The sequence below is a fragment of the Excalfactoria chinensis genome, chromosome Z, assembly GCF_039878825.1.
Source record: "Excalfactoria chinensis isolate bCotChi1 chromosome Z, bCotChi1.hap2, whole genome shotgun sequence".
Lineage (NCBI taxonomy): Eukaryota > Metazoa > Chordata > Aves > Galliformes > Phasianidae > Excalfactoria > Excalfactoria chinensis.
Genome location: NC_092857.1, coordinates 6,778,371 through 6,802,670, shown reverse-complemented (window position 1 = coordinate 6,802,670; position 24,300 = coordinate 6,778,371). Strand labels below are relative to the sequence as shown.

Here is a 24,300-nt window from a genome sequence, read left to right as displayed (position 1 = left end):
TTGGTTAAGACCGTACCAACATTAAAAAGCAGTCCCTGTGAAGAAACTTTCAAAAGGGTATCATCAGCCTGGACCCAAACAGTGGCTGAGGTTAATCTCTTCCAAGGCACAGCTACAAAAGTTGGAAGCCTGTAAAGGGCTTGTGTCCAAAAAAAATCAATTTCTAATTTGAAACAAAATCATTTTTGACTAACAGGGGTTCAGGACCCATTACTTTTGCTGTATAGTCTGCTGACATTTCACACTTTCTGTTGTGCACAATGAATCCTAATAGTCATTTTATAACATTGCTACACCAATCAATTTAAGCAAGAGAAAGCCGTTACAATTCTGCAAAGTTTCAGGGGCAATTTTCACTGATGGTTTTCTTTTATGTTTTTTTCAGCTATCATTATTTTTTTTTTTTCTTCTCTTTTCCTCTTCCTTCTCCCCTCTCCTTCTCAATACTGTAGTGATGAAATTGAGATTTTTCACAGTTGGATGATAGGTTTTGTTCCTTGGATAAGGATAGTCCCAAAAAAGTAATTTATTTTCCATAGATTTGGGGGAGGAAAAAAAAAAATATATATATATCCAACCTGGGTTCTCCTGCATTCATTCATTTCATTTTCTAGTACTTAGAAGGAGTTACACGCTGCACCTGGCTATTGCACATAGCAACCGAACTGCACCTGTGCTGATTTAGTGAGTATAGTGGTCAGTGTAATGTCGGAAGATGGTGGGTGTCTTTTGCAAGCACTTAGTGAGATTACTGGCTTTGAGCTGCATGGCAAAATTTAGCTTATAAACATCAGCATTTGCTGTGATACCAGATAAAGTTCAGAGAAATGCTCTCAAGCTGTGGAACTACCTCAGGTCTATTACTGATTTGAATAGCTTGTTTATCACAAGGCAAATTACCTAGCACTAATCACTGGAGTTGAAGTCTTCTGTATTTAGAACCTCTTTAATTGGCTTCCCTCTGTAATATGTTTGGACTCCTTTAACAACCATACACACATACTTGTACGGTGTTTTCTCATCTCCAGGGATCACGAGAGCACAATGTTAAGTTTCTTAATTCCAGTTAGCCCTGGACTTAGCTGTTCCTTGTCCTTACTTCTCCCTGTTGCTGAACAGGGATTTCAGCTTTGGAGTTTATTCTTTTATTAGCAAGTAGCTAAGTAGCATCTAGGAGGAATGTAATATCAATACTGTTTTTGTCATGAATTCATAAAAATGTGCAATATGTCAAAAGACATCAGAGTTTGGAGCCACCAAGCCCGGAAGTCTCTCTCTGAGATGGTGGTTGTTGCCTACTGTGTCAGTAGAAAGTGGTCCCTGTTATTCAGTGCAGTCACTAAGCCCTAGCTAAGCCATGCTTTGTGACTATACAAAGTCAATGAGATGACATCCCGAGACGTGAAACTTGATGTTATGTAGCTGCAAACTTTCACATGTTGATTTGGTCAGAAAACAGCAGTGCTAACTGCTGGGAGCTTCCTGCCAGTCAGATGTTACACTGCTGCTACAGAGGTTTTATTTTTCTCATGCTTTGATCTGTCCTGTCAGTTTAAATTGTGAATGTTTGAGGATGGGGAGAATGGCTCTCCAGGCACATCTTACTGTAGAGCCAGGTCTGTTGCAGGTCTTTAGGCTCTACTGCAGTATAGCATAATTTTCCAGTGCTTCTGGGAGCAGTGTCTTGTGGCACTGTGTAACTCATGGTAGTGTCCCTCCACAGCAGCATGTGCTTTTGGAATGAAGGAGGGCTCTACTGCCCACAGGACTGTTCACTTACTGTGAGTGCAGTGTGTTTGGAAGGCATAATTCTTGACAAGCCCACTTTTGCTTCCTCACTACAGAAGTTTAGTAAGGAGAAAAGGATTATTTTTAACCTGGTCCCCTCACCTTGTGGAGTAAAAAAAGCACTTCTCTCTATACAAGCTGGAAGCTTACTGGACCAACTCTGCTTAGGCCGTCAGTATTTGTTCTTTCTCTGAAGGCTTTTTGCCTTCTACTTCTGTTTGCTCCTTAATTTTTACTCCTCTGCTTTACTAGGCATTTGTGTCTTGTAGCCAAACTTTTTTTTTTTTAGTTCTACCAGCAAAACTTTAAGCAGACAAAGCAATCCTCGAGTCTTAGATCTTTTCAGCAGTAAATTGTTTTTATTGGTGTCACCAGCAGCTATGTCAATTTGTACTAAAATCTAACAACTTGTCTAGTTAAAAAGCACTGAAGTACAGAAGTGTGTGTTTCTCTTTCCCTCTGCCCTGGAAAGTTTTGCTTTTGAGCTGGGAAAATAAGCTAGATTGTATTCTGCAATAGTGGACAATTTGCTTCTGCAGAACTTGAAAAAAACCACATTCTCTTTACCTCCTTCCTAAGATCTCCCTGCACTGAAACAAAGAGAAAATTATGTTTCATTTGTATCACTTCAGGGGATGCAGCATCTGCATGATAACATACAGCATCCGTAGCTTTCCTTCCTATATGTAAAAGTCAGAGAAAGAAAAAAATATTTTAGCTCACAGAATCTGTACTTTTCCAGGGGCTGATTTTCCTCTACAGTGTTTGTTTTTGGTAGGTTTTCTAATGGAGCTTCTTAGGGATTCAGGATCTGGAACACGTTCCCTTGAGGGAAGACTCTTCCCTGCAATCGAATAGAGCAATTAGTTAATATTAGTGAAGTGCTTTGAAGATGTAAAGTACTATATAAATGTTAAGCATTATGAATATTACCATTATTCAATTCATAAAGATTTCTTTTCATGATTATCAACCTCGATTTCCCATTGCTTACTTTAATTCCATTGCTGCCTGAACCAGACTCAACAGCTTCTCTTCATTTGTAGTATTCACACTTTCAAAAATGTAGGCTGCTCTACTTCCCCACTCTTTATGCTTTACTTTTCTGTTTCTCAAGCAGAAATATTCAGCTATTAGAGTTTTCTCAGAAGTGTATTTAGCCTACTTTAAATCATTCTTATACCAAGTTAACAAAACTGAAAATAGTGTTCTTAGTGTTACCATTCAGGAGGCATTGGTAATTGCTTTGTAAGTAGCTAGCCTTGCAAGCTCATTTCTGGTTTATTTTTTTGCTATTCTTTGCTACTGCAGGCTCTCTCTTTGCACTGATATCAGAACTTAAGATTATTCAAACCGTATATGAGCTTTCTTTTTCCAGGTGAATGTGTCTATTTTTTTCCCATGTCCCTTAGTTCTCTAGGTCATCCATACCTTTTCCAGTCTCATACTGTCTTCCAGCACCTGGAAATCTAATTAATTTGCTGTCATTTGCATCACCCCAGTTCTCTACGACTTTTCATAAATAATTACCAGTCACTTCATAAATTCATTAACTAATTCTGTTTAGCCATGAAATATATATCCTTCAGACTAAAGATTTTCTATCTTTTTTTTCCCCTTGATAATTTCTTTTCATCAGCTTTATGTAGCAGTATTTGCCAATATTCATTTTCTTTATTTTTTATACTATATTTTAAAATTATTAGTAGTTTGACCATTTTAAGATCATTATTGATTTAATCTTCTTCATATATTAATAGACCTGCTTTCTCTTTGGTGTTTCTTTTCCCTCAATAGACTTGTCTGCCTTTTTCAAGATGTATTTTAAAACATTTTTTTGTTTGTATATGCACTTATTCAAGACTTCTTGCTACCCCAGTTTTATCTCTGTGCAGTCTAACAGCATCAATATATTATTACTTAGCGCCTTTTCTTGTTTTTCATTTCTGGCCTTGGTAATATTTTCAAATGTAGGTCTTTGAACAGTCCCCTCGAGGTTGTATTGGCCACTTCTGAGTCCGTATATTTTCTTTTTCAGAGAAATACATCTACTTTGTTTTGAATGTAGTATGTTGACAATGTGCCAGCCGTTTCTCATACCAGGAATTGAATATATTCTCTCATGGTCGCCAGGTTTTTATTACTTCAGTATTAGTTTCTTAAGATCCAGCTGCCTCATTCCACTGTCAGTTGAAATGATTTCTAAATCTCTCTTATTCAGTCTCGAAGCCAGAAGTCTAAGGAAGAGGCTTCCAGTCTTTATATGCATACCCAACCTTATCATGGTTTGGCACAGTCTCAAGTTACCAAGGACACCCAATCAACATATATCCCCAGAACATCTCTCACACTTTCTTCACTGATAATTAACTATTTCATTAGGTGAGGTTTTTTTTCACTACATAGTGTTGAAGCACAATGCACTGTAGCAGGACAATAAGAACCTATCTGTTTGTTAGCCCCCTTAGAATGTACATTTAAACCTGGTTTTACTGGATTTGTAGACATGTATTTGTATACTTCTTAAATCAAAATAATATTTTAAATAATCTCTTCGATGTCTGTAAATTTTGTGTGGAAGCTGGAGCTCCAACATTGATGTGCTGCTTTGCATTTCAGCATGAATGGTAGATAAACTTGCTGTTCATAGAGCTGAGAAATATTTAGGCATGATAGAATTACTTAACACTAGAAATTTCAACAGTGGTACAGGATGAACCTTTAGCAAATTTGCAGACAGCACCAACTGGGGATGTTAAGGAGCAGTGGTCCTAAGATGGATCCTTGGAGAGAAGCACTTGTGTCTTGTCTCTACCTGGACATAGAAACACTGCCCACAACCCTCTGGCTGTGACCATCCAACCAGTTCCTTATCCATCAAATAGTCCACACTTAGAGCCTATAGCTCCCCAGTTTAGAGAAAAGGATGTGGTGTGGGAGCATGTCAAAATCCTTGCGCAAGTCCAAGTAGATGACATCAAATGCCCTTCCTTTGTTCACTGATGCCCTTACTCCAATGCAGAAGGCCACCAGGTTGGTTAGGCATTGATCTGCCCATGTTGAAGCTGTGCTAGCTGTCTACTCATCTTCTCATCTTTATGTGGTTTAACATGTTTTCCATCAGGATCTGTTCCATGATCTTTTCATGCACAGATGTGAGGCTCATTGGCCTTTAGTTCATCAGGTCTTCCTTTCTCTCTTTCTTAAAGCTGAGAGTTGTGTTTCCCTTTATCCAGTCACTGGGGACTTTAGCTGACAGCTGTGACTTTTCAAATATGATGGAGAGTGGCATAGCAACCACATCAGCCTGTTTCTTCAGGGCCGTGGCACGCATGTCATCTGTTCCCATAGATTTGTACACATTCAGTCTCATGAGGTGGTCTTGGACTTGCTTTGCTCTTATGCTGGGAATGATTTTGCTCCCCTGGCCCCTGCCTAGAGGTTGTTGAATACCTCAGTCTGTTCCATGTCTGTTGAAGCCAGGCACGTGAAGTACAGGCAGAGGCTGAGAAAGGTGGATGTGTTCAGCCTCAGGAGAAAATCCAGCACAGATCTCCCCGCTTTCTTCAGTCACATTATGAAACAACGTAGATAAGACGGAATGAGACTTTTCCTGAAGGTGCCCATCAGCAACAAGAAAGAGACAACTGCAGCAAGTTGCAACTCAGGAAATTTTGGTTAGCTGTTATAGGAAGTGATTTTCACTCTGAGGATGTGAAGCACTGGAACAAGATGCACAGGGAAGATGACTCACCATCAGTGGCAGTACTGAAACCTAGCCGTATAGGTCCCTTGGAAACCTAATCTTGATGGTTCTGATTTGGGTGGAGTTTAGATTACAGGACCTCCAGGATTTATCTTTCAACCTGAACAATTCTATAATTTGAGTATTTCCAGGGAAAGAAAGGAATGGACTGGCTGTTGTTTTTTATTGAAAGCAACATACTGTTACAGTAGTAGGTATACACAAGCACACACACATACAATGCTTTCATAAGAGCTTATGAGAGCTGCATTTGTGGAACAAGCTGGATTGTGTGGATTAATGTATGAAATGGGAACAGTGCAAGTCTGTCAAAATTTGGACAGTAAGACAAAGGTTGTAGTGTATGGCTTACTATACAGACCTGCTTTCACATGGTGATCTTGAAATGAATGCTATGCACAGTACTGTCAACAGATAGCAAATTCATTGATCGCAATTTCACTGTGTATAAAACACTCCAAAAAAAAGTTGCTACTTTTGGTCCTGGTTTAGTCTGCACAGAATCAAGAAATAGTTGCTGAAAGCTAAATAGCCTCTAATGTCTTCACTTTGTTCCACAGGGACAACTTCAGCACCCAGGGGGGATGCAACCACATCTCCTGCACTGGTAGGCAGCAGCAAAGAGCTTGTAACCACGGCCACATCACCAATCCAGCATGACATTTCACGGTAAGCTTCTGGGTAATCTCTGGTTTAAGATTCTGCAAACGCAACTATCAAATTTTTCCTAGATGCAGGGAAGTGGGTGAATTTCTGTGATATTTCATGTTAGCACAAGATGGATAATGTAAACTAAAAACTGATGTATCCTTTTGACATTTATAGTAAGCCTTAAATTGCTTGTTAGAATAAGAAAAGCAGGAATATGCCAAGTTCTAACATTTTAATTTTACTTAGAGCAGAAAGTATTTTATGTTCCAAGTACTGACACATTAGATACATTTATAAATAATTTGAATGGATGGTGTTAACCCTTGTTAGGCTTTAAATCCACTTAAAGATTTTACTCCCCCAGTGCTCCCTCCCCCCAGTATTTTATCAAATGGCATTTGTTTTAAAATATTTTATACCAGAGTTGTTTAATGACAAGCAACAAAATCACATTAAGTCAGCAATTCCTGATTATGCTATATATCTGCACTAAATGTGCTGGAAAAGCAGCATTATCACTTCTGCTCCAATGAAGAAACAGAAAGCAGCATTGTTGTTACACTTTAGTGTCTAAGAGCAACTTGCCTTTTAGGAAAGGATTGCAATTCTAGTGCTAAATGCCAAGAAAAACAGCATACAGTCCTTGCTTTTCTTTAACATATCCCACACTTTATTATAATAAAATCTTTAGTTAAACAAGAGAGTGCATGCAGATTAAAGTACGAATTTGCTGCATTTTACGCTGTTAGATGATTCTGTGATTGTACGGCCATTCATAAGAAGAGTTAAATGTTTCTTGGAGAATGAGAGGGCTTGAGTTAGATTTAATCTTTTCTTGGCCCAGTGGACTAGGAAAATGTATTCTTGATATCATTCCTGTATACTTGGCAGCAGCTGGCAGTTTATTTCTATCTTTTGAGAGAACTTGCGATATATAATAGGTGAAAAACCACTATCAATATTGACAAATTTGTACTTACTTGCTATGGAAACACTTTTCTCTCTCTCTTTTTTTTTTTTTTCTTCTGAAGGAAAAGATGATAATTCTGGGAGGATTTAAGAACTGAGATAGATTGGTCTCTGTTTCCCACAAGTAACTGTGTGTTTAAGCAAACAGAAACCACAAGATTGCCTTAGCATTTCTCTTAGAAGCAAGTGTTACCTTTGCAAGCTGGTAATATCGGATAAAGAGTGTGTAAAAATACTGCCTGATGCCATCTAATAGTGATAAGTTAAGATTCTATTCAAGCACTAAGGAGTAGATATAATTATTCACATCATACAACAACTGCGCAGAAAAAGGAATTTTATTCAAGAGGATTGATGGTCCATTCATTTCCACAGAGGGGAGTAAAATAATTGTTGAAATATGCTGTTAGAAATCACATCAGATAAAGCGATCAGTAAAAAATCTGATTAGCTGTCATTTTTAGGGGTTTATTTTACCAGCTGATGGCAAACTGAAAAATCCTGTATTGGGGACGGGGGGCTGTTTCTCTCCCATGCTCACCAGCTTGCTTTCTCTCTCTTGGTGCTGTAAGTATAATTGACCAGCTTAAGCAGCCATGTTGTGCTTTCCCTTACTCATGGCCTTCTCTAATTGAAAATGGTAAATGGACAAGTATTTTTGTGGAGACCTAAAGCTGATCCTATCCTTCATCAAAAAACCTGCTTGACCAGCAGGTCGGTCTCAATTTGTCATTGAATGGTTATAAGCTTAGACTGCAGGTTTAACTAACTAAATTAATCAATATTGAGAATTATTGCTGCTTTTGTGCCACTAAAGTTAGGGTTTGTCAGCATGTTCATTATAATCCGTGATTTGGAGGGGGTTAACAGCCTAACCACAACAGTTGGCATGAGATGGAAACTTGCAGCACAAAGCCCAAGCCGAAGAGCAAATTTATTTATTCGGCAGTACATGTAAATCTAATTACTTTTGACTATTTAAATTTATAGGACTAGATTCAACTCGTGTTTGTGCCAGCTTTAACTAGCACAAACCCTGGCGCTTGGCAGTAGCAGAATTGGAAAGTTTGCCAGGGAGAAGGTGTTGGAAAGTGACAGAAGCTCCCTGCCAGAGCAAGGCTTTAGGGTGCTCACTCAGCTCCTGGGAGGGCTGGCTGGATCAGCAGGCATGGCAGGTAGAAGATTTGTTGGTTTGATAGCCTTTCTTGGCAGAGCTCAATGGAAACTTCAGTGTGTGTTACAGCTACCTCGTGCTTCTGGAAGAATCACTGCAGTGCTTTCTCTCTCTCACTGAACCACCTCTGGGTCAAGAAATAAGTGTCCTGAGAAGGTAAAGGAGCGTGCTCCAAAATTGTTAGTGCTAGACCAGTGGAAGGGTCAGACTTTTAGAAGGAATGTGCAGGAGCTTGCGTCAGTGCTGCCTCTGAAAGAAAACAGAGTATTTCTTTATCTGGAATCCTTAGTTAGACTAATAGTGAATTTGTTTGCCCATTTTACTTTAAGGCTTGCTTGTGGCTGCTTCTTGTAACACAGCCAACCATTACATGTTTGGTATCCAGTGTTGTTCAGCCAAGTGTCTACACCTGCACGAGCCCCTTGAAAATATGCTCACAGCAGGTCTGGAAATCTTTCTTATTCCATGCGCTTATTTATCTAGATCAAAGCGTGCATATTTGGAAAAAAATCACAGGCAAAGTTCGGACTCCAAAGAGAAGTTCTGTTCCTTACTTACCCTTCCTTACTAAAGCATTGTTCCTCTGACTGTTTATAACATAACATAGCTTTTTGGTGACTGGGGACATCTCTTCCATAACTGCTGTTTGCCTAGAAGCAAGCCTGTGTTCTGGCTATGAAGGGAGCTGGAAAGAGTAGGTAGTGGCATTTATATGCTTTCATTCAGCAATGAGAAGGTTTTTACATAAACTAGATCATACCTCAGGTAACATCAGGTAACGATTCCAGCAAGACAAATACTGCGTTGCAAAACAGAAATGAAACTGCTCTAAATCAAAATATTAGAAGTATTGCGAATTGAGCATTGTGAAAGACCATTTAATTAGATTACAGCCCTGTTGCCACTGTCAGGCTCTCCCCACACACAAACAGTTGTAACGTCAAGTTTTGCACAGTCCATCCTATAACACTGCGAGTAATCAAGCACTTAAAAAGACGCAGGCAAAGGTTGTTCTGCTCCCCATGAAACAGATAATTCTCCCGTAGCTTTTTTCACTTTGGGCAACTAAGAGGTAAATTTAGGAACAGTTAAGTAAATTAAGGGATTGAGTGATAGTCTGGGATTTCAGCATTAAGCCTTTGTTTTCTTGTTGCAGTTTTAAATCAGAGCTTCAGCACTACCTGAACGCTTTGTCTCGGAGTTTTTTGTAGCTATAAAAATAAGTGATTCAGAAGTTGCTGCAATAGGAATACCGTATCTGAACTGTATTATTATCTGCATGCTGCAGTGGCCTGTCGGAGTTCTTATAAACAGATTGTATTGTGTAAATTTGTGTTTAGGGACACTTTAAAAACAAAACTATTTACCCAATTGCCCAGCACATCTCAGGTGAATGTGTATTCAGGGACTTTTAAGCAAATTAATATCTGAAGTAAAATATAATGTGCAGGGTTATAAGCTTAATAATGCACTCTGGAATAGTACTGAGCAGATCTGATGTGCTGAATATTAGGAAATGCAACAGTGATGAGATTTAGGCTTTTGTCTTACTTATGCCTCTCAAATCTATGCATGTTGGATGCCTGAGTGTGGTTCTGCTCTTCAGATGGTGCAATGAAGTTTCTTCTCCTGTAGTATCTAAGCAAGAGCTGCCAAATAAATAGATTGCATTTCCCCTTAGAATGATTCAGTACTCAAAAGGAGGACAAGGAGGGCAAAATGTGCATTCCAGATCTAACTAATGAGCATTTAAAGGAATTCAAAGTGTGTTTGGAGTGGGGTGCTGAGCTCGGTGGTGAACATGATAGGATACACAAGTTTTGCCCACTCCCCATGAGAGCCAGCAGCACAAAAAGTCCAATATAGTTCCATATGCAAGTGATAAAACCAGACGTTGGCAAATTAATCTCTCTTATTCACAGTGTAGGTTGTTAATTGTTCTCTCTGCTGGCTGTCGATATAATGTGAAATTTTCATTCCCTATTCAAGATGGAAAAAGTTGTGGCTGAAAATGTTAACATTTGCATTTTTATTTGTTGATTTATTTAAAGGACAGCCTCTCTTACAGCAATCCATCACTCAGTGACACCCCAAATATGAATAATGTATTGTAGACTTGCGGTTACAATGTGTAATAAGTGCCAGAGACAGTAGAAGAATGTTAACTATGTTGCAAATGTAATATTTATCGACTCATAGTTTATTGCTTTCGAGGTTCAATAATACTGACCACAGGACATTAATATCACTTATCTTGATTTTAGTTGGGCACCTCTGTATGTAGAAATAACCCATCTATCTCATACTTACAAAATAAATGTGAAATTTACAGCGCTTTGTAAGAAGTGCATTATAGGTTTCTTTGCTTAGTGCTCACAATTCTCCTTTTCTGCCTTCTCATTTACTTACATTTAACATTGATCCCACTCCAATTGCCTGACCCAGCTGGTGAGCACCTCAGCACTTGTCTAGAGGCTTTATTTACTGGCTGTATTACGATCTTGTGCATTTCTGGTGTTGGACCATCTCTCTCTTCCTGCTAAAGATCAGTATGAAAGGAGACTGATAGATAGTGTTCTTCTTTCTGAAAGGACCTTGGCTGAAAGGCTAAAACAGACGTAATTTCTCTTTGGAAACTACGTGCATGCAAAATCATCTCTTTTAGAGGGGTGTGACTATCAGTAAGAGAACTGCTTCAGATGGCCAATGGGTGTCCTTGTGGACAAGGCATACATTTATAGAGAAATGTTTAATCGATGAATAGAAGTACATTTAGAATAGAAATACAGAGCAATTGGGGAAGATTCTGATTGAAATTTCAGGTTTTATTTGTAAAATCAATATTTCCTTGATGCATTACAGAACAACAACAACAAAGAAAGAGCAATAAGGTTACTCTACAGTAGCAAGTCAGTTTGTGGCAGTCGTTCGTATCTTCAGTCTTTGCTCTGCAATTTTACTTCAGATACTGGTACGAAGAGGAGGAACAGTGCTCCTTATCTGAATTCTTCTGTTACGACCACTAAAAGCTTTGGTCTTTCAGATGTGAAATGCAGATGGGAACGCAGGACTGGGATCAAAACCAAATTTAACAATGGAAGATTTTGAACTTGTGTTGAAATCAGATTTTACCTGTGAAGCTTGGCTCTTGGGGAACCTGGAATTGGGTTCAGCCTTGAAAATGATAAACCTTGATTATATTTCATGTGGTAGACACGAAGTAAATTTTGAAATGACATTCTGTATTTACAGCCGAGGTTATCAAATTCAACACATCATGAGATTCTTTTTCCTTACTGTGTGTAACAGGAGCACCTATCTGTGCCAAAGCAACCCCCCTAATAGCTGCTTTGCTATCACTGTTTTCTGTGTCTGTTGCTGACAATGAAAATCGTATTGGGAAGTTTAGACTTGCAGTGCAAAGGGATTAATGTTAATTAGCAACTGTTGGCTGTAATTGTCACCCTCATTAAAATGCAGAATTATGTATTTCTTAGTTATAAATAACCTTTCTAATTGTACTTGATGTATGCCAGTTTAATCAAAAAGTACACTTGCAAACAGGTAGATATTTGCATTAATCTGGCACTGGATCTTTCAGTCTCTTTTGGTCGTCTTTTATTCCAAAGTTGAATAGTTGGGGGAGGTCTATTACAGCTACGTATTCTTTACACATTTTTTTTATTCAGCTGTGCGGATCTGACAGGATTTTGTATTAAAATGGGGGGAAATGTCTTCTGGGAATGTTCAGCGCAACAGCAAATGTGTCAGTTTTGAAGTAGTTGGCAAGGTTTCCATCATTCAGTGGTATGACAGTAAGTTGATTGTAGTTTGAAAGTAATAATAAGCAAAGCAAAATAGACTACAAATCATATTATGAAGCTAACTGAACTTCTTAGGTCTGTTTCTTACCATCATTTTCATTGTTACCTTAATTACTTTTTGCACTTCTTTTCTCCCCATTGCTCTTGCAGGTTCTCAAATGCCATGTTAAATCTCACACAAAGGCTGGTTCGTTGGGTGTGATTCTCATTTGTACTTGTAATCACAAGAATGAAAAGTCAGTCTGGAGATGCTCAGTATTAGCAGTTTCATTCTGTGTCTTGCTTTGCCCCTTTGCAAAAACAAAATACACAGTCTTTGGACTGTTGCTCTTTTTCTTCCACTGGAACTCTGAGTGCTCTGTGTTGTAGCTCTTAAACATTTTCCAGGAACTGCTGTCATGGCAGTTTCTGCAGAGCTTGACAAATTAAGACCAATCTCGGTTACTCTCTTATGACTCTGTAAGGAACTGTTCTGCATGATTCCCTTCCTAGCACTGCATTTACTTCTTCAAAAGAGAACTGTTTTTGTTTTCGTTTTTTTTTTAATATTTATTTCATTTTTTTAATAATTATTATTTTTTTATTTTTTTTTTAAGGAGCTGAATAATAATAATAATGTATTCAAAATAGTCACATCTAGCCATTCTCCCACAATATCGCTCTGTCGTACTTCCACCACATTGCTTCTGTGCTTATCCCCTTTCTCTCTTTCCTTTGCCTGCCTGGAATATTCAGACTGTAAACTCCTCAGGGCAGGATCCTGGCACAGTGAATCTCTGTGCTTGGTTGGTCCACATAATAACGATGATTAACTGTGATGCTAGTATAGTTAGGGTAGAATTCATCTTGCTTATCTCAAGACGACTGAGCTAGTTACCCCCTGCTCATTTTATGGCCGATGACTTATTTTAGGATCAGTTAAATCACCTTTTGGTGATGCCTGTCTTCCTGCAGACTGTAAAATAAGCCTGGAGTAACATGCACTGACATCTTATTCCTCTTGTAGCTGAATATGTGGAACTGAAAATAAGTTGTTTGTCATTTATGTGTTGATTATGTATTGGAGGCAAATGCAGGGTTAACCTATGTGCTGCATGGTCTGTGCCTTGGTTATTAATACAATTTTAATACGTGTGTTATAAATCAAAGGGCTTAGGTACTGAGAGCTCTGGGAGAGGGAGCGCAGGTGTACAGCATCTTCCTCAGTGGCACATGAGCTTGTGATATGATAACGTGTTCAATAAAAATTCTTGCATATCTGTTGTTTAAGGACATTAACCAACACTTGATACCGTTAGATGTGCCCCATTTCCAGGACTGGTTTTAATGTATCTCTCTTTCTTTTTTTTTTTTTCTTTTTTCTTTTTTCTTCATCATATTCTAATTCCTCAGCGAAGACCTCCAGCTCTTGTTTGTTTGGCTTTTTTTTTGTACCACGAACAGTGTAGTACTGTCATCTCATTAGTTGTCCTTTCTCTAGCCCACTTATGAATGCATTAAAGAGTTCAGGCCCTAACAGATTCCTGTGATGCTCTGTGAGTGACCTCCCTGGCCACTTTCCAGCAGACCAATTTTAACGTTATCTATTTATTTCTCATCTTTGAAACAGTTATCTACCCATTAATGGATTTTCCTCTTAGCTTACGACAACTTTTGAGACTTTGGTGTTGGATCTGCTGAAAACGTTTGGTACTGTCGATGAACGGTATAAATTCTGTTTTTCTTCTCCAGTTGCATAATGCTGAGTTCTTCTCCAGTTGCATAATCACAGCTGAGGCAGTTTTAGGCAGTTATGTCATAGTTAACACCTTATAGTTAATACATGAGCTATTTCATCCCTAGGCTACCTCAGCAGTTCAGATGACCAGCTTATTTTTGTTCATTCTGTTGATTTGTTCTGTAATGCATTTATATGACACCTTCACTTGTGGTAAGTCATCCACCACGTCCTCTTTGGCATCACAGACTTCGTGATGAACAGCCTTTTCTGCTGTGGCTCTGTCGTTCTTAGGTGGTCCTGTTTAAGCTGATTTCCTCCAGGCTTTAGCTGCTACTTAGACTTCATATTTTTGTTTATGTTTGCTTTTCATAGAATCTTAGAATCATAGAGTCATAGAGAACCCTGGGTTGGAAGGAACCCGCAAGGATCACGGAGTCCACCTCCCACTGCCTGGTCACCCCCCCATGCTGTAGCAAGGAGATTGTTAAAGATTGTTAAAGTCAATTTACAGTTGTTTGCTGCAGCTGACAGCTCCAATTGCTGCTGCAAGGTGTGACTTTTATTCTCTTCCTAGAACACATTTTGTTTTCAAAAACACACGCTATTGAATATTGCTAATTTTGGTTTTTGGCATGCTGTCACTGTAGCAATAAAGTTATCTCTTCAACTTAAAATCTTAAAGGATTTGTTTGTTTGTTTCTTTGTTTGTTTTTTCATTATAGATACTGATTAGGTTTAGCACATAAATTTCTTATTACAACTTGCTTCTAGTTCCTCTGCAATTTAGGGTCATGTATAATAATTTTGATCTGTTTTGTGTTGTTTATGAGGTTGTACTTCATTTATGACCCTCTGCAAGAAAAAAAAAAAGCAAAATTATTTCTCGTAGTCTGATTGTGTTGGGGAGGAATAATTTGAAAACATAGTGGAAAATGAAGCATTTACTGACCATAAATAGTTCTGTACAAAGTTATCTCTCTTTGTTTAAGAAGCATTGCCTTCAGAATTGTTTCTCTCCTTCTTCATAAGCTTTAGAGGCTTTTGTTTTGATATGTACAGCTTGAAAGCTGAGTGAGAAATTTGCTTTCAAAGTTCTTTTTCTGTTAAAAAAAAAAACAACAAAAACAAAAAGACATTTTAGAGTACTAATATATAATTAATGTATTTAAAATCTTTTAAGTGAGATTCCCAGAGCCTCTAATGCCATTGTACTTTTAACTTTCATTTTTGCTTCATCTGCACTGAATCATCTTTTACTACTTAAAACAGAAATTGAGTTTATTGAAACATTTCAGTTCTGATTATTTTTTAATAAAGATGAAGAAGTCTAACCTAATGAAATCACTGGGATGAAATGAGAAATTTAAAAAAAAAATAAAAATTAATAAGCTGAAGACTTAAAGATTTTATTAAGTCGCATTTGGGTGTATGTTTCTCTGTGCTTCCTGTCCTGGATCAGCAGGGTGAGAAACATGCCATCTCAGGGATGACCTCTGCACCATTATGTGGGCTTTTCTTGCTCCGTTTCCAGAAGCGTGAGTGGCACACAGCCCTCATTACCTGCAGTACTTGTGTGCGTGCCTCTGACCATGAGATCCTGCTTGGAGATGAGCTGCAGAGCTGAATGCTGAGTCTTTTTTTTCCCCACAGTTCAGACCTATAAATACATTTTGTCGAACGCACGCACATCTGTCAGTCTACCAGGTATCTGTGAAACATCATAATGTACAAGCAGCTGTATGATTTATGAGTTTGCAGGCTTTTTCATACTCTTGGAAATGAAAAGCTTCCTGCTCCATGTAGATTATCTGATAATTCAGTGTTGCAGTGTGTAGGTATATGGCTTGCTTTGCAAGTCTCCAGTTTGATGTATGAAGTTCTTTTGCTGTGTCCATGCCCCTGCACATGGATCTGCCAGGGAACTGCATCGGCCCCATTTTTGTTCCCATGACCTTGTCCTTTCCAAATAGCTCTTGTTCCAGCACTGCTTTCCCTTTTTCACTCTATGAGATGAAGCAATTCCTAGAAGGACTTCAGCAGTGCTCCAGCTGCTGCTCATCCCAGCTTGACTCTGCTAATTGCTCTGTGCATCCCCGCTCCTATCCATATGCTTGGAATTTGGAGCCTGCACATCCGCCTCATTCAGAGGCAGCAAAACTGATCTGGTGAGAGAGACGTCCTCTCCCTTCCTTGCCAAGCTCAAATCCCTTTCAGTCTTTTTCCTATCTCCTAATGGCATCTCGGCTCCCAGATTTCTAGGTGTGAGAGAAAAGTGTGCTTTCTTTACCTGAGCCTGCAGTGACAGCTCGATACGGCTGTGATGAGCAACATAAGGAGCGTCTGGATCACCACAATGTGTAGCCCTGTTGTAATTACCCATACAGTTCTCTTGCTTTCACTCCTTCTGTTTTGTTACGAACTTTTTAGCAGCAGACCATTCCTACCCGTGCACAAACCGTAACGTCTCACGACTTCACTCAAACCAGAAGATTTTTGTGCCAAGGTTGTAAGGTTGTATCATTACTTCATTGTATCTGTGTGAAAATTTTAATTTCACGCCCTGCGGACTTCACTGTCTCTGTGCTCCCTACTCGTGTTGTTGCATAGAAGGGTAAGTCCCTGGGTCACATTCATTTTGTAGCGTGCTCCTTTTTATTTCTTTTTAGTTTTTAAAGCAAGAGTTCTGTTTCCTTTGAGAGATCTTGCTGTAAAGTTAGCTGGAGATTTCTGCCAGAAAAATATTTGCAAGCTTACAGTGCAGATACTAACCACATTTTTACTAAGTTTCTTAATGTGTGGATATGGATGTTCCTAAATATTTACATATTTATATACATATTTATACGGGGTTGTGTGCTTACTATGATGCATTTGTACATGAATAGATTCAAGTGATTCAAGTATGTGGGGAAGGGAGCAAAACCCCATATTTAAATACATCATGATGTTTCTAATGCAGCCAGTTTGATTTTACTGAATTGCAAATCTTTCTGTGCAGAAGCTCTTGGTTAATGCATGGGTTAGTTTATGGGGCTTTGCAGTTGCAGGCACTGGCAGTTCAAGCTTCCTCAGTTTCATGGTGCCTGTACTGTATGGGCAAATTGGAGTTCAGTCCTCAACAGTCCATCCTTGCTATTCTCTCATACACTGTCATGAGGTTTAATATGTTTATGAATAGAAAAACAGACCACTACAAAGTCACAGAATGGCTCACCTAATCCAGCCGCTTGCTCAGAGCAGGGTCAGCTTGTGTTTCAGTTTGCACCCATTACCTCTCATCCTTTCACTGAGAAGAAACTGGCTCTGCTTTCTTTCCCTGGCTAATCAAGCATTTGTATGTACAGTAAGATCACCCTGAGTTGCCTTTGCTCCAGGCTGATCAGTCAGAGCTCTCTCAGGCATTCTCCAATCCCTCAATTGTCTTTTTCTACATATTAAACTTTGCTCTTTATGCCTCCCTGAAAGAAGGTTGTGATGAGGTGGGGGGGTTAGCCTCTTCTCCCAAGTAGCAGTGATAGGATGAGAGGTGGTGGCCTCAAGTAGCGCTAGGGTAAGTTCAGGTTGGATATTAGGAAAAATATCTTCTCAGAAAGAGTGGTGAGGCATTGGCACAGGCTGTCCAGGGAGATGTGGAGTCGCCATCCCTGGAGGTGTCCAAGAACCGTGGAGATGTGGCACTGAGGGACATGGCTGAATGGCACGGTGGTTGATGGTTGGACTACAAGAACTTAGTGGTCTTTCCAACCTTAAAGATTCTGTGATTCTATTCAGGTTTTTTGTCCAGTTCCTTCTCTGCAAATCTGCCTTTCAGCCAGTCAGCCCTAGCATGTACCGGTGCCAGGGGTTATTCCTCCCCAGGTGCAGGACTTTGCATTTTCTGTGGCTGAATGTTATGTGATGTATGCTGGACTACTTCTCCTGCCAGCTGAGGTCCCTCTCTGAATACTTTCTTGCCCTTCTCAGCCTTGCATTAATTCAGAATGATATGGAGACTTAGCGTTAGTCCTGTGAGCCACTAAGCGCCCTGCCTTATTTTGTGGTGTATCAATGACGTTATGTAGTTTCTGACAGAAGCGTGGACTATCTGCAGGTGTATGGTTATCGAAAAGTAATCCTGCAGAGCCCGAGATCATCTTTGCTACTGACTGCTGGGAACGAACAAACTAAAATTTCACTTCCCTGCCCATCTGTTCAGCAACCAAAAGTAGGTAATTTATCTCAGTGGGACACCTACCGCCTGTGTAAAGTTTTTGAAAGAGGTTGTTAGCTTGTGATGACTACGGCCAAGGGACACCAGGCCTGAGTGCCTCATACTCTGTGCTTTACTGCTGGCTTTTTCTGTAGGGTGCCTTCTAACTTGGCACTTGCACAGTGTCAAGCCTATTGAGTGCCTGTGTCCCTATCAAGCTCACAAAGACGCCACCCGCTTTGCCACGCGGCATGCAGTTGTGCCAGCTGTGCACATCCCTGTGCCAGCGGTCACCCCTCTTTGACATGCTAAACCAGGCACCACCACCACACTGCGCTTTTTTTACAGCTGTTTTATCTCAGTGGCTTCTCTTGAATTATGTATCCTCATCTTTGATGTATGAAATCTCAGCTGATTTAGAGATTACCCCTGAGAGTTGAGCAGCGCACCTGGAAATGAATGGAGCATCAGATAGTCCCAACCCTTCCACCACAGAGCAGGAGGTTTAACAGTGCAAAGCAGGAGGTTTTACAGCAATTGGGTACTAGAATACAATTTTTATGGGAGTGTTGTCTCATCATGTATGGTCTGCACCCAAGCAATCAATACATTAGGATGCTGAGAATTCAAGCTCGGTTGCAATGTTTGCTCACAGGGAAAATGGAATGAATGTGATTTAAGAAAGAGCTGGTGTGTAAGGAGGATGTGGGTGGTTCTGTTTGGGGTAGGCAGCAAGGGTTTCATTAGATAAGGGACCCAAAATTGTGTGTGCCTCTCTCTGGGAGGTGAGCAGAGCGGTGCCAGTGAATGCAAATCTGTCTGGAAAGCAGTTGCTGTCTGATGTGAGGCGTCTGAGTACACAATGAAGGAAAAAGAAGCTACTGAGCGTAAACTACAAATATAATGTCAGCACAATACAGAATCACAGGGCATGTAAAACTTAACTGCTGTACCCTATAAAGCATACTGAAGTTTCTTCAGAAGGAGTTGTGGTCACTCTGCTCCCAGCAGAGATTAGACTTTAGATGAACTGCAAGATTCTATTAATTTCTCTTATCTTAACACAACTGTCGCAAAAGATTATGCCAGTCGCTATGCCATTACAATTTATGAAGTTATATCAATTAATTGCTCAGAGCAACAAACAGAGCTCAGGCTTGTGGTGTCGTCGGGCCAGAAGACAGGCTTTTTGCAAGGCAAAATATGTCCATTCTCTGTATTTTGACAATTACTGCAAATTTAAATTCATCTGGATTTCTTGGCAGCTTCAGCCCCATTAGCTTCTCATCACACTTTCTAGTGAAGTGCCCTTTTCCTCCTGGCTCTCCTGCACCCAGCTCATGACCGGAGAAGACCGGGACACTCTATTTTCTGATAAATGTGCTTTTTAAAGTAAAGTCGCTGACCGTCCACTTTCTGCTCACTACTTGGTTACTTCTGTCCTTTCTTTTTCGCTCTGTGCTCCCCACCAAGGGACTGCTAGCACAAGCACAGGGGTATTACCCGTGGATTAGGAGCTGGAAGATGTTTGCATTTACCTCTGGAGTGCAATTCTGACTGATGGGTTCTTATCAGGGTTGCCAAGTCCATCCATCCAATTGTCTATTTCTGTTTTGAACACCAAGCAACCATAAAGTTGAAAACCACGTTATATTTTTGGAATCTGAAATTTCAGACAATGCATTTATGAATTATTTATGGGAAATGTGTTTTCAGTAATGTGCGGCATAAAATGGAATGAATGCGTATCCATACTTGCCCTGAACTCTGCAAAGTGCATGCTAATAAACAGAATGATAACCTACCATCACTTTTGCCCTGTAAGATTTACAGTGCAAGCACTTTTTTTGTGTGGTTTAATTCAAGTCAGTTTGTCAACTTAAAGCTCTAGTGTTTTGTTTTAAAGTACAACTTGGTGAGTGATTTCCTATTACTTAAAGAAATCTAACTGCTTTTTTTTCCCCCCCTATTTCAACTGGAGTTAGTGTCTGTAAATTTTTCTAGTCATGCTGGCATAAAGCCACGCTAAGTTATGCTTTAATTCACAATTAGAAGGCAATGGCAACTGTGCGGAGCAGCAAACCTCTCATTTAGAATGGCCATTATGCAAGATCATGATTCTTCAGAATGATTAAGATATTGAAGAATAATTAAGATATCTGTAGATTTTCAGTCATTTAGAAGTGCCGGGCTTATTTAATTTTTTCAAACCTCCCTGAAACAGCTTTTTCTGTAACGACAGCAGTACAGGACTCTGTGTTATCACAACTTGGTGTTTACTGGTATCTGAATTGTCTAATGGTAACTTGTTTTCACTGATACAGCTGACAGGGCAGAGATAATTAAGAAACAAAAGAATCTGAGTGCTGGATTTTGCTATTAAACACTCCATGCCACAGCAGAAGAAATTAAGCTGACAAGCAGGAGGCGAAGAATAATACAGATCCACAGGAAGAATTGGTGTTTAGGTACAGCAATTGACTGTGTATAAAATATTTCACCAAGATAGAAGGAAAAAAGAAAAGAAAAAGGTAAAATAAATAATTTCCAAGCATTCACTGAGGCATCTCATTTCCAAGGGGTAGAATAGAGGTTTTGCAGTACCTATTCATCCTGACACAACAAATTGCAGCAGACAGAGAAGCAGCCCAGCCCCAGTGAGCCAGTGGCAGAACTTCCATCGGCTTCCATAGGGTCACGATTCCACCCCAATATATACTTAAAACTACCACAGCCCTGATTTTGCTCCTCTGCTCAATGAGGTTTTAAATCTTACACAGCTAGTAGCAGTTCTTGCCACAATGCTTAGAAAGTCAATGAAAGCTCACAGTTCAGTAACTAAATGACAAAGTAAGAAACTTTGGAATCATAAAATGGTTATAAATGCTTGACCTAAAACTCTGCAGATCTTCCAGTGACTGTACAATTGAAGCAAAAAGTTGATTTATTATCTGGCAAGCTGGGAATTTGGACTGAGCTTGTGAAGAAAGGCAGATAGCCAATCCATGTAAATGATGATGGACTTTGCAAGCTGATTTTTTTTTTTTTTTTTCTATTCTTTCCCCCTGAGCCATGCCCCTTAAAATTATATTTTTAAAAGTTATTTAGTACCTATAAAGTACCTGCAAACTTCTAGCCTCCGTATGGGGCATTTTCCATGCTATTCTGTCCTAGCTTTGCTGAAAGCACAGTAGGAAAAAGAGATGAAACATGAAAAAGAAATCAAAACCAAGGAGCAAGACCTGGAATGGTGCAGAGTAGAAGTGCAGAATTGCATTGTACCATACATATGCAAACCCTTTGTCAGGGGCTTTAGCACATTATAAAAGAAAAAGCACAATTTTAAAGATGATTCATTGAATTAGAGCTTGCTTTGAGGGGAGAAATGCTTGGGGCCAAACTTGTAAGAGAAAAAAAGAAAAAAATATATTGAGAAAAAAGACTGTTAAGGCAGGAGAAGTAGGGGCATGAGGTATGGCAGAAAATATGATGACAGCTTAGTTTTGGACCGCAACAATAAAGGGTGAAGATCTTGCTAGAGATACGCTGTGATGACAGAGTGCTTAAAGGGAATAAAAGCCAAACATGCTCTGAAGTGCAAAGTTATTATGTAATATCACGGCAGAATCAGGGCCTCCAGTGTTGCACATAGACCGAGGTTCATTTTCTGATCTGAAGAGCTTTCAGGCTTGATGAGACAGAAATGGGTGTGTGGGAGGGGAGAGAAGGACAGTACAAACAGAGTGATTGCAGAGGTGGTTGTTAAACTCCATGGTAGTTCCATGGTTCTGTAATTTCTTTCTTTTATACTAAAACTTCATTCTAAATTATTCTTCTGTCACTAGCAGATATGATTTAAAAGGTTTCTTTACTTCCCAGCACTCAAGTCTTTGTTCAGTCTCCCTGTTCCAGAATTATTACAACCTCAGTTATGCCAATTCAGCTGCCTGCAGCTATGCCTTAAAAGAAACGATCTGTGTTTTTTGTTGTTTTTTAAGTACTAAAAGCACACTGAGACAAAAACAATAAAGCAGTCCTTTCAGTTTGACAGGTTGGTAACATGGCAGCAGAGCCTGAGTGAAAGTCCAGTGAAAAAATAACATAAAAGGCTGAGTTACCAGGAGTAAAAAGGTAGGGGAACTGAGGGCTGATGAGGGCTAGGAGCACCGAGGTAGACTGTGGAAAGGTGAGGAAAGCAGGTGCTAGTCTCTGACTAGTGGTAAGTGAAAATGACCTGTTTAGCGATGAGAAATGAGAGCAGTAGTGACTCTTATTTCAGTAATAACAGCCATTTGGATGTTATCATAGGTGAAACCAGGGTGAAAACTGCAAAAGAAAAATCTCTTATCAGCTCTGACTTAGGACAAAAGTTTGAGATGCTGATGTGGAACTCAGTATCCTGTAGCACACCATCTCTGCTTGGTGTGTGAAAGACAGGCTTAAGCCAGCTGTGCTCCGCCTCTTTAAAGACCAGATCCTCTTCAGCTCTTTTCTACTGTCCCGTGATGCTGCGGAGCGTAGCTCATTTTGGTTAGCGAGGACATATGTCGTTACCCAATGATGCTGCTTTTCTCCCTGCTCTCCCATGCAAAAGCCATCCCATTTGATGCCATTTGCCTGAAGAAGTAGCGATAATAGTAGCCCCACAAGACGAGGAGTCCTTTCACTGATTTGCAGGTCTTATAGCACACAGCAGTATGTTACTCTGCAGCGTGTCACACTAATTAGGAGGGGCAGAAGAGCCATGAAATGGCTGCAAAAAGGCCATTGTCATCTGAGGCATTGTGTGTCTGGTGGAGAGAGCTGGTCTCCTTTTGGTTTCTGTGTAACCACACCGAGGGAATGCGGTGCTGCTCTCTGGGTGATGGCTTGCTAGAAATATACCGACAGAGATAGGAGGAGAGTGGCAAAATCTGTTGCTGTGCAAAAGGTATTGATTTATGAGAGAAGATTAAAATACGTGCGGCTCGGATAAATGTTGACTGAGGCTGGAGCAGAAGGGAGGAATGTAATGTTATTCAAATACTTAAGGAGTATTTGCACCAAAATTGGAGATGGCTTGTAGTGTGAAACTGGGAGGAAGAAAAAACCTCCTTGGCTATCTGTAGCTGAGTATCAGAAACTTGTTCTTGCAGTGTGTTCTTCTTTGCACTGCGTAGTTTTTCCTCCCACCAAACTTCAAAGCAAAAATTCATGCAACTGTCTGCTCTTTTGATTGCTTACTCTTACAAGTGGTTGTGGAGTAGGACCTCCTAATCCTTACCAAGGCCCTTTAGGTTATGCTGCAGCCTATAAATAAGTAATAGTGGTAATGATAGCATGAGATATATTTGGCTGTGGAATGGCCTCCCAAGGAGAATAGCAAGGGGCTGGTTGTTAGCAAAAAGTGTTAGGAAGCACACTGTAGGGAATTGTTCTCCGTCAGCGGGGAGATGGCTGGATGATCTAATAAGTCTTTTCCTTCTCTAGGTTATGATTCTGTGAAAACTGCCTCAGAGAATTCTTTAAAGTCTCTGATACCATAAGCTCTCTATTATGTGGGTGTGGGTTTTACAGCACTCCTGGAGGCTTTTGCTGAGGACACTGTAAATATATTCTGTTTTACATTGTGTGATGTATTTTAAATAAAAGACTTAGATCTTTTTTTAATTGCTTTGAACTATTCTTCGGTCTGATCTTTTTCTTTAAGAAAACTGAGAAACTTTGAGATACTTTTAGAAAATACAGACCCATTGTAGGCAAACTGGAGTTGTCCCAACCTGGAGTTGTTTTAAATACGTACAGCACTGCTTAATTTGCCTCCTCCTGTTTCCCATGGTGAAGCATCAACTCTGAGTCCCAAACCACATGAACGTGAAATGAGAATCTCAGTCTAACTGGCACAGTCCCTTTGTCTCCGATTCCTTCAATTCCTTCAGTTCAATCTTTTTCATCCTCGTGATGTTTTAGGCTTGAAGATTGCACTTCACTGTGTTCATTTTTGGGAGTTTTCAGCACCTTGAGAAGTCGATACAAGGGATTATCCCCCAGGGTGTTCTTTGGTCACTGAAGATTAGGTCATGTGAAAGGCAATGTCCCCTATCTTGGCTTGTGGGCTTTCAGGGAATGACTGCAAAATCAGTTTATCTTTTTGGCTTTCATTTCCTATCCAGCTAGATTCTGGTGTTCGTTGATATGTTCATCTCAGGTTTGCTAGGCCAAATAGCATGGTGGTTAAAT

The 24,300-nt window shown here is 39.7% G+C and overlaps 1 protein-coding gene across 2 annotated transcripts in view; it reads left to right on the top strand.

Annotated features, from left to right (window-relative positions):
* Positions 1-24,300, top strand: part of KIAA1328 (KIAA1328 ortholog) — a 175,209-nt gene that overhangs the window by 141,325 nt on the left and 9,584 nt on the right. For both annotated transcript variants that reach the window (XM_072360499.1, XM_072360501.1), the window contains one exon: positions 6,115-6,223. In XM_072360499.1, coding sequence (XP_072216600.1) covers positions 6,115-6,223 — 109 coding nt within the window. The remainder of the gene's footprint in view (positions 1-6,114; positions 6,224-24,300) is intronic.